The sequence below is a fragment of the Maniola jurtina genome, chromosome 6 (genome assembly GCF_905333055.1).
Source record: "Maniola jurtina chromosome 6, ilManJurt1.1, whole genome shotgun sequence".
NCBI classification, from domain to species: Eukaryota; Metazoa; Arthropoda; class Insecta; order Lepidoptera; family Nymphalidae; genus Maniola; species Maniola jurtina.
Genome location: NC_060034.1, coordinates 14,960,776 through 14,970,569, shown reverse-complemented (window position 1 = coordinate 14,970,569; position 9,794 = coordinate 14,960,776). Strand labels below are relative to the sequence as shown.

The 9,794-nt window shown below is 36.2% G+C and overlaps 1 protein-coding gene across 1 annotated transcript in view; it reads right to left on the bottom strand.

Annotated features, from left to right (window-relative positions):
• Nucleotides 1-455: 455 nt before the first annotated feature.
• Nucleotides 456-9,794, bottom strand: part of LOC123866475 (protein O-mannosyl-transferase TMTC1-like) — a 155,642-nt gene continuing 146,303 nt past the window's right edge. Inside the window, exons 10-15 of the mRNA XM_045908065.1 lie at nucleotides 9,321-9,434; nucleotides 6,005-6,145; nucleotides 4,411-4,610; nucleotides 3,518-3,683; nucleotides 1,616-1,739; nucleotides 456-1,003 (exon numbers count right to left, since the gene is read on the bottom strand). Of these exons, the coding sequence (XP_045764021.1) occupies nucleotides 650-1,003; nucleotides 1,616-1,739; nucleotides 3,518-3,683; nucleotides 4,411-4,610; nucleotides 6,005-6,145; nucleotides 9,321-9,434 (1,099 nt within the window). The 3' untranslated portion in view covers nucleotides 456-649. The remainder of the gene's footprint in view (nucleotides 1,004-1,615; nucleotides 1,740-3,517; nucleotides 3,684-4,410; nucleotides 4,611-6,004; nucleotides 6,146-9,320; nucleotides 9,435-9,794) is intronic.

The window sequence follows — 9,794 nt, the reverse complement described above, 5'->3', positions numbered from 1 at the left end:
AATCTATAATTGAAAGGAACATCTAATTTAAAAAAAAAATTACAGCGGGACACCCTGAAGAGGTCCGCCGTCTTTTCGGAAGGTTTGATTTTATACTATGTTTTAAAAAGCGATAATTAAATATCACTTGCTTTAACGGCATAGGAAAACATCGTGAGGAAAACTGCACGCTTGAGAGTTGCCATAATATTCTCAATATTCTCAATGCCAGTTTGCACTGGGCCAGCGTATTTCCTAAACCCTCCTCATTTTAAAGTTAAATTTTATATTTATTGTTTAATTGTAGAGTCTCGATAGCTCAACGGTTGAAAAGCGGACTGAATTCCGAAAGGTCGGCGGTTCAAACCCCACCCGTTGCACTATTGTCGTACCCACTCCTGGCACAAGCTTCACGCTTAATTGGAGGGGAAAGGGGAGTATTAGTCATGATTAGTATGACTAATATTCTTTTTAAAAAAAATAGTGAACCAGTTTAGCAACATTTAAAATTTCTCATTTTGAAAAGACTTAACTAACTTTTTAACCTCGCGATATTGTCAGCGCAACTTTACACCTACCCTCACTGCGTTTTCAAAATAAATACAATTAATTCAAATCCTTTCGCAAGCACACATTAGTTCACTTGTGATTTCTAGTAAAGCGTTTTTATTCAAAATGTCTTCATAAGGATGTGTTCAGTCAATGGCGGCACTATGTTTGGTATATCGTTATTTTTTACGTTTTTCTCTTTCCTATGCATTGTACACTTTTTCTTGTGTCCTATTTCAGATTTATTATGCGTTGTCTTAATCTGTGTTGAAATGGAAAGATTACGTTTTTTAACCGCACACGATTTTTGTTCGCACGGACTTTTGTGAGCAATCACAGTAATGTCACTTTCACTGCTTTGTTTATAAATAGTTTCTTCAATTTTAACTTTTTCTTCTACTTTTACAGTTTTGTCTTCGTTTGTAGATGTTGCTCCAGCCGCTAGTTGAGAGTGATCGAAGCATGTTGTTGATTTCTGTACAACAAAATAAATATAATGTTAGTACAAAATTACCAATGTGCATGAAAATACATAAAAGTTTGTACAGGTAAAGCCCTTTCATATGGTACCCCACTTGGTATAGTTATCCTACTTTAAACATTGAAAATAATAATATTTGTTCATGAACACATTTCAGGTCCCGAGTTCAATTTCCGGCAGGGGTTTGGAATTTTACAATTTATAATTTTCTGGTCTGGTCTAATGGGAAGATTTGGCCGTGGCCTATAACTATCACCCTAACGACAAACTCGTGCCACCAAGCGATAAGAAACCAAAAGAGTGTGGGTTTAACGAAACCTGCCATAACTCTTCCAGGTTAGTCCGCTTCCATCTTAGCCTGCATCATCACTTACCACCAGGTGAGATTGCAGTCAAGGTCTAACTTGTATCTGAACATAAAGAATCTCCACCATTATACGATTAATATAAAGGGGTAAAGCAATAAGTCATATGACGCAGAGAGAGAAACAATACAGGCATTCCACATAATCTGTCACTAAAACGGTCAACATTGGTGGATACATAGAGGAAATAGTTTTGTGTTTACGGTGAAATAATATTTGCTTATAAGAAAGGTAGGCTTACGGTAGGGTTCACTGCCCTGGAGTATATTTGCACACGTCCTTCCAGCTCCATTTTCAACCGCCAATCTCGCAGATACATGTGCGCTGCCGCGGCACTCGGCCAACCACGTCTCCAAGTATGCCATCTGTGTAAAATATAACTTTACTAATATTTTATTTTTAACCCCCAACCCAAAAAGAGGGGTGTTATAAGTTTGACGTGTGTATCTGTGTATCTGTCTGTGGCATCGTAGCGCCTAAACGAATGAACCGATTTTAATTTAGTTATTTTTGTTTGAAAGGTGGCTTGATCGAGAGTGTTCTTAGCTCATCATCCAAGAAAATCGGTTCAGCCGTTTGAAAGTTATCAGCTTTTTCCTAGTTACTGTAACCTTCATTTGTCGAGGGTGTTATAAATTTTTAATTTACACTTGTAGTAGGTACCTAATACTAAGACTAAGGTCTTCAATGAGTGTTTCCTTCCTGTGATGACGTATGGAACAGAAACGTGGACACTGACAGTTGGCTTCGTTCACAACCTAAAAGTCGCTCAGCGCGCTATGGAGCGAGTTATTCGTGTGTTGGGTATCACTTTTAGGGATAAAATCCGGAAAACGAGGAAATTCACAGAACAACAAAAGCGATTATAAAATAACGAAAGCCTGGCCCGTGCTGGCTCTATCTCTACAAGTAACATACTCGTAGCATTCATGTAAAATTAGGTTGAACAAAGGATCCGTAACGAATAACTTTTCACATAAGCCCGTTATGTATATTGTAAATCGATAGGGATATTTATACTATGATAACATAATTATATATTCCGTAACATATCGTATTATTTGAGGTAAATGCGAAAATTATATTTGGTTAAAATTAAATCATAATTATTATATCAGATCATGTTGGAAACCACATCGTGTTGAATATTGTAAATTTGATTTTCATTGAACCATAATACATATTTAGTATTTTAAAGGTACATACTGACAGAATATTATGTTAGAATTTTATACATTTTATATATTCGTACAAGAAATGATATTTTTAATTTATTAAAATTTTCATGGCAGCCATTTTGATATTTTTATTGTATTATGCTGATATGGCAGCAATAGAAAACACATTTTATGAAAATATCAACTCTCTACCTGTTACAGTTCACGAGATACAGCCCGCTGACAGACAAACGGACGGATAAACAGACAGTGGAGGCTTAGTAATAAGGTTCTGTTGGCACCCTTCGGGTACGGACCCTAAAACTCCTTAAAATTTTACATTACGTGGTTATCTTTTGATCTTCTATTACGATGGTCACAAAATGTTTTAGAAAGATATGCTTTTGAATTCTAGACTTCAAAGGAGTATCTTATTTCTCGAAAAATTGAAGCGTAACTTTTCCTTAAATATAAAACTAGTCTTTTTTGTAATTCCAGAGACTAAAATGGCAGCTAGAAATATAAAATACATAGAAATATTGATACCAGCTTAAAAAAACAGTGCTGTCCTCATAGTTCCAGTTCAGGTTAAAATCGTTAATAAAATGATATTTTGTGCGTAACGAGTAAAATAAACACACGGAATGTGTGATTGCGAGATTAAAAAGTAGCACTAATCACATATTAATTGAAAGCCTTCAAAAATATATTTTTCAATACGTAAAACTCATAAATTCAGAATCAAGCCATACTTATTTCATTTGAATTGGAATAATTATTTTCAGCACATTTTGTTGTCTCATACATATTTGAAAAGAATTCCTACAAATATTATTATCGATAAGTATCGATTTCCCCACGTCAATATTAAAGAGACCTCTTAAACTCTGAAAACATTTACACTACTTTTTGGGTAGTTGTCTAAAAACACATATACCTACTGTTCAAAGTTTGGAAATATCTAACGTAACTTGTCAACATCTTACCTTGTTAAAAGTTGCAGAGTTCTTGACTTTTGTCCTAAACTCCTGTATATAAGTGCTGTTGATCTGATAGAAATTAAATCTCCTCTGATTGGTTTCTCGAAATTTCGATTTCGAAAACTTAGTCTCGTCGCTTCCAAGAAGTATTTGGCTGCGACTACCGGTAATCCTGAAAATTAGTATAATTAACTTTTCTGAAGAAAAAAAACACTACACGGAAAAATCAATTATTTCATGTACATTTTTTTTTCTCTTTCGTTCAGTTCTTTTTATAACCTCTTGCAAAATTTATTATCATCATCATCACCAGTCTAGACATCTATTGTCGGCCTGTATATTATGAGGACCACTTGTTTTGTTTAAAAAAATACTGGAAATATGCTGTAATTATAGTAGAATAATATTTTTCAACAATATAACTAGCGAATCTAAAGAGGGTGGTGGAAAGCAACTGGATAAGGAATTCTGAGATCAGGGTAAATGGTAGCGCTCCTATGTTCAACCTTGGATATCCACGGGCTGATATGATGTTTCTGTTTATTCTCAATAAACAATGTTATCGCACATGTTTGCCGCGCTTTTGAACGGAAGTCACGTGACATCTGTTGGTAACGTTTTTAGGAATGCAATCGTGGCGCCACCTCGAAAAACTATCTTGAAAGTGGCCTGCGAGAGTTCGACGGACTTTGGTTCGGTCGATCTTAGCGTGCGGACGTGTTTGATCAATCTGTTGTTATTGCGCTAACTTAGTTTTGTTGAGTTTCAAGCCTTAATCATGCAAATAAGGGTTATATTTATTCTTTCTTATATTTTTATTGAGGTTCACTTCTGGTATTCTTATAACAAATAAATCAATAAAATAAATTCATCAATATTTTACCAAAATTTCACTATACCTTTAGTCCTCAGCCAATTTCCATACAAAACGTAATGCTCCCAGTTATTCGGCTCCAGTTCTACCAGCCTGGACAATATTCTGCGCTTCTCAGCCTCAGGTTTCATCGTCAACAGTTCCACGTGGGCTTGTACGAAGCGTGGTTGCAGTGCTATGCAACGCTCTAGCATTGATATGGCTGGGTTTGTTCGACCACTTTTCCTGTACGAGAAAAATTCTTGTATAGATTGGTTAAGAAGGACTACCTGATTAGGACTTTATCTTATCAATATTATTAAAGCCGACTGACAAAATATAGGCAGGCCACGATGGCAGCAATGGGCGATGAAAACGTGTCTGAAAGGGCTTCTAAAAATTCAAATAATTTATAGATGGAATTGACTGATTTCCATTAGGTGAAATAATTTGGGATTTTTTCTCCAATTTTAAATGTATTATGTTTATATCACGTTAAAGATATTTGATATCAATTGAAAATTAGTAATTTTCTGATGATTCCTTTACATGTGATATGAGAGCTGGTTTCTTGCCTAAAATGGCTACATTTATTTATTTTGCTTTTACAGCTCAACCTAGTAGACTAAGTATTTAATTTTTACCTCTACGTGTTCCTAAGAAAAAAGGTCTTGATAGAAAGACAGACAGACCGGCAACGAAGTGATCTTATAAGGGTTACTTTTTCCTTTCGAGGAACGGAACCCTAAAAAAAGTAAAAAAGCGTTCACACTGAAAAGCATGCGTAGACAATAATTTGCCAGGAACGATTTATTCTCTGGTCAGGAATACAAAGGAGGCTAACAAGTTATTGTAATAATTGTATAGTTTTATAATATTACTAAAATTGTACTGCAGTTATTTTAATTACGAATTCAATTATAATAATTATTATCGCACGGTTTAACAAATAGCTGCCCAGAAATAATAATTTTCAATTCCGCAGGTTGTTAATTGTACGTAGGTGGGTTTTATTCGGTTTTAATTGAACACGGAGTATGAATAGTGGATGAATTAAATAAAATTTTCATTATAATTTATGTTTTAAATATAATATCTCGAACAAATAAATCGCGATTAAAATGAAGGTGGAAATATTTTTGGTGTTTTGCGGAGCGCTTTTGTATTGTGCTCTTTGATGATAGTTAAGTTGGAAATTAAAGCAGTGCATTCAATATTGACAATCTCACAACTAAAATTTAGATTCAAGTATAGTGGTAAAATACAGAAATCCTTTGTGGGGCCAAGTATTTTTTACATAAAATAATTTTTAGTTTTGCCATTACACTTTCACACATCATTGTGTAAAAAATATATACTATTATTATTGTTAAGAAGAGGTTAATAATACAATTAATTTTCTTAAAAACCGTGGTAAATAGATCTTTATCTACATTTTAAACCAGTGGAAGTATCCTTGACGTAGCTTGGGAGACATTAGTTACCCAACATGAAATAAATGGATTATAATTTTTTATAAGTCAAACTGGAAATTATTTACCATTTAAATGAGACCTTCTAGGTAGGATGTGGAGACTGCCACAGTGCCTAATAACATGTTGGTGAAATGCGATAGCGTATGTTGGCCAAAGTATACTTACTTGTAAAGCTTGCCAAGGTTGTAATGTGCGTTCACATGATGCCGGTTGTACTTGATCGCTTGTAGGAAGTGGTGCTCAGCGTTTTCTGCGTTCACCAATGTGCCAATATTGTTGTGCGCGCTGGCGTATGTTGGCCAAAGCCTGGACAAATGAATAAAAACGCTTAATATATTTGACACCATAATTATCTCTAGTAATCTGCATAGTCACTGTTGCACTTTAGTTTTAGTGCTTAAGATCCTCTACCAGTTGAACTCATCCCGTTAATCACACTTAATATTAAAACGGCGAAAGTTTATGTATGGGTGTGCTTGTGTGTGTGTATGTTTGTTACGCTTTCACGCAAAAAGTACTGGACGGATTTGACACAGAAACAATTTATACCCTTGCCTTAACTCATAGGCAATACCAGAAAATCAGAGTTCCTGCGGGATTAAAAAACTTATATCTACACGGACGAAGTCACGGGTATCATTTAGTTTTAAATAAGTACGTATCAAAAATTACGAAACCAGCAGGATCCGAAATTGTGTCACTCCTGGGTATTAATCATGACCTTGGCCACTGTAAGAATGTATGCTTGAATTAGAAGAAAGGTATCTGAATGTTTCGCATTACTAGCTTATTGGATGTTAGCGTTACTTGCATATTAAATAATTGAAGGAAGCTTGTAGTTTCTTGCATATCACGAAATACCGCAAAGCAACGCCTTTTATCATATTTCGCTAACACTACGAGAAACTTCAGCGAAGCGCTGAAGTTGCAAAACTCTTTACCATAAACCCTGAGTTATATCAAGAAGTTGACGCAAAGCTCCGACTACCAACTACAGCTAACGATATGTAACTTTGCGCGATGTCTTATAGCGAAAACGATTCAACGAGGATTCAACGGTCAAAGAATAAAGATGAAACAAAAAGATGGGTAAATTTTGGTTTTTAAATTAATGAAAGATTAGGTAAATGACAAATAAGCATGGATTTGATTCGTAGCCCGCTCCAGCTTTGCAAGGGACTGCAATTACTAATACTTTGCTAATTAGTATTTGAAAAGAGCAATCGCCGAGTTTCTTGTTGGTTCGTCTTTATCATAATTATCGTTAGCCTGTAGAAATTCACTGTTGGACCTTCTCTACTGAGCGCTACCACCTAATGTCTTCAGCCTACCACATCCAGCCACTTTCCACCAGCCTATTTATACCGTCAGCCCAGCGTGCTGGAGGGCCCCTCACACTACATTGGCTTGTAATTCCATTCCATTAGCAGGTATGTATCCACTGCTGGACATAGGCCTTTTCAAGAGCGCGCCACCAGGGTTAGCAAGCTGAACTGGCAATGGGTAGATAATGTCTGTCGTAGAACCGACGGTCGATGGGGCAAACGTGTTATAGAGTGGAGACCGCGTACCGGTAAGCGCAGTATGGGACACCCTCCAGGCCGCTGGACCGATGACCTAAAGAAGTTGGCGGGGAGCGGATGGATGAGAAAGGCGGAAGACCGTGATTGCTTATAATTTGCGGTGTCACCTTTGCGACTTTTCATATTGTCTTGGTTCTAGGTACACATTTCTATGCCTGCCTTCTAATAGGCCTGTAGGCCGAGAAACGGACAGTTTTTGTATTTATACAGCAAGAGCATAATGGTCAAAATATAGTGCAAAAATGGCAAATTTTCATCATTAAAACTCAGAATTCAAAAATATTTGTTTCATGTTAGTTAACTAATTATTGCCTATGGTTTTTTTTTAATAAGATGATACCTAATATTTAAAGATTCTATAACCACCGGTACAAAAAACAGGTTCAGGGGAGCTGGCAAGAATAACAAGATACAAATACCATTATTACCATGCATCAGGCACATATTATTAGTTTAAATAAACAACCCCGCTGAAATGACAATGTTTTGAGAAATCGCGAGGTTAACAAGTAGTAGTGGGGATATAGCAGTTTGTCTCATTCCGAGTCGAGACAACACAAACAATCCCACACGACAAACAAGTTCGCAATTAGTGTGACATAGCTCTTCCCATTGCCCGATACGATATCGTGTGGAGTACCAATTATTTTACAACGGATTGACGTAATTTTTTTATAGATGGAACATAGTGGACGATCTGGAGAATAAAATAGGTTACTTTTTATAAAATAGGACAGCGTATTTTCTTATTTTCTATTTATTATTTTTACGCAAATGTCCCTCATAAAAGGTTCCAGAAAAATTGCAGCAAGCATAGCCAACTTTCGCTGGTTCGATTTTATTTTTGATGCAGAGAACTGAACATAATATGAGTAACCACGCAATCAGTTGCAGCCGAGCATGCATTAAACCAGATATGTAGCTGTCTAGTGACGGCAGTAGCCGAATAAAGTAGTTCTCAAATATGGTCACCTGTGATAGGCTTATCTAGTATCTGATTTCGATATCGTATCGGATACAATAAAATTGTGGAACACTCATGACAAATATTAAATACTAGCTCCTACTGCTAGCAAGCTAGCACTGTTAAATCTGTACTCCAGTTAATACAGTCATTGTCGTACGAAGACTGACGCTATTGTTCTATTAACTTGGACCAGCCTTACTGCAAGAGTCAATTCCGCCGGGCAAATTGGCCGGGTAGACAATTCGTATAAGTAAATCACACTATTACACTTCACACTACTATTATGAAGGCGAATGTTTGTGTGTATGTATGTGTGTGTGTGTGTGTATGTTTGTTACTCCTTCACGCAAAAACTAATGGACGGATTTGACTGAAATTTGGAATGAAGATAGATAATATCCAGGATTAGTTAGGTTACTTTTTATCCCGGAAAATCAAAGAGTTCCGACGGGATTTCAAAAAACCTAAATACACGCGGATGAAGTCGCGGCCATCAGCTAGTGAATAATAATATCGGTTGAATTGTTTATGTGTTTTATAGATCTATGTTTTACGCCGTAATAAAACTTTGTATTTTGTTTCAATACACCAATTTCAACGGTGTGCCAAAGTACATAAAAATTAAAAGAGGCTGAGTTTGTTGTTAGCTCTCCTCAGATATGAGCGCATTTGAAACCCTCTAGTTTTATTAAGTGTACGTAATTAATTATGACCATTACATAATAATAATTATTGACAGTCAAAAAGTGTACAATGGTGCCTATTTCGAACACATGATTTAGCTTTGATACAAAGCTGAATTTAGGAAGTTTTCAAAAAGACTCGACAACTTCAGTTTCACATGTTTGCTGGCTCTTAGCATGTCACAAGCGCGTAATGGCATCTCCAGGCGGGTTGAGCCGTCACATTGGCACTTAAAGTGTTCATATACCTCAAAGCTTCTTTGTAATGTTTGATGGCGTTGTCTTGCTGCTCGCTCTCGCGAAGGAAGTTCCCGAAGTTGTAGTGCAGCTTAGCATTCTGCGGCAGAGTCACTAAGTCCGCTCTGGAACAAACGCAATACATTTTAATACTTGAAAGGCAAAAGCGGGTAAGCGCAAGCTTTTTTAGTTGCCACGTGAGATCAGGCAAGTAGCTTTTTTAACCCCCGACCCAAAAAGAGGGGTGATATAAGTTTGACGTGTGTATCTGTGTATCTGTCTGTGGCATCGTAGCTCCTAAACTAATGAACCGATTTTAATTTAATTTTTTTCGTTTGAAAGGTGGCTTGATCGTGTTCTTAGCTAAAATCCAAGAAAATCGGTTCAGCCGTTTGAAAGTTATCAGCTCTTTTCTATATACTGTACAACCTTCACTTGTCGGGGGTGTTATAAATTTTTAATTTACATTTGTTTATATTATTATG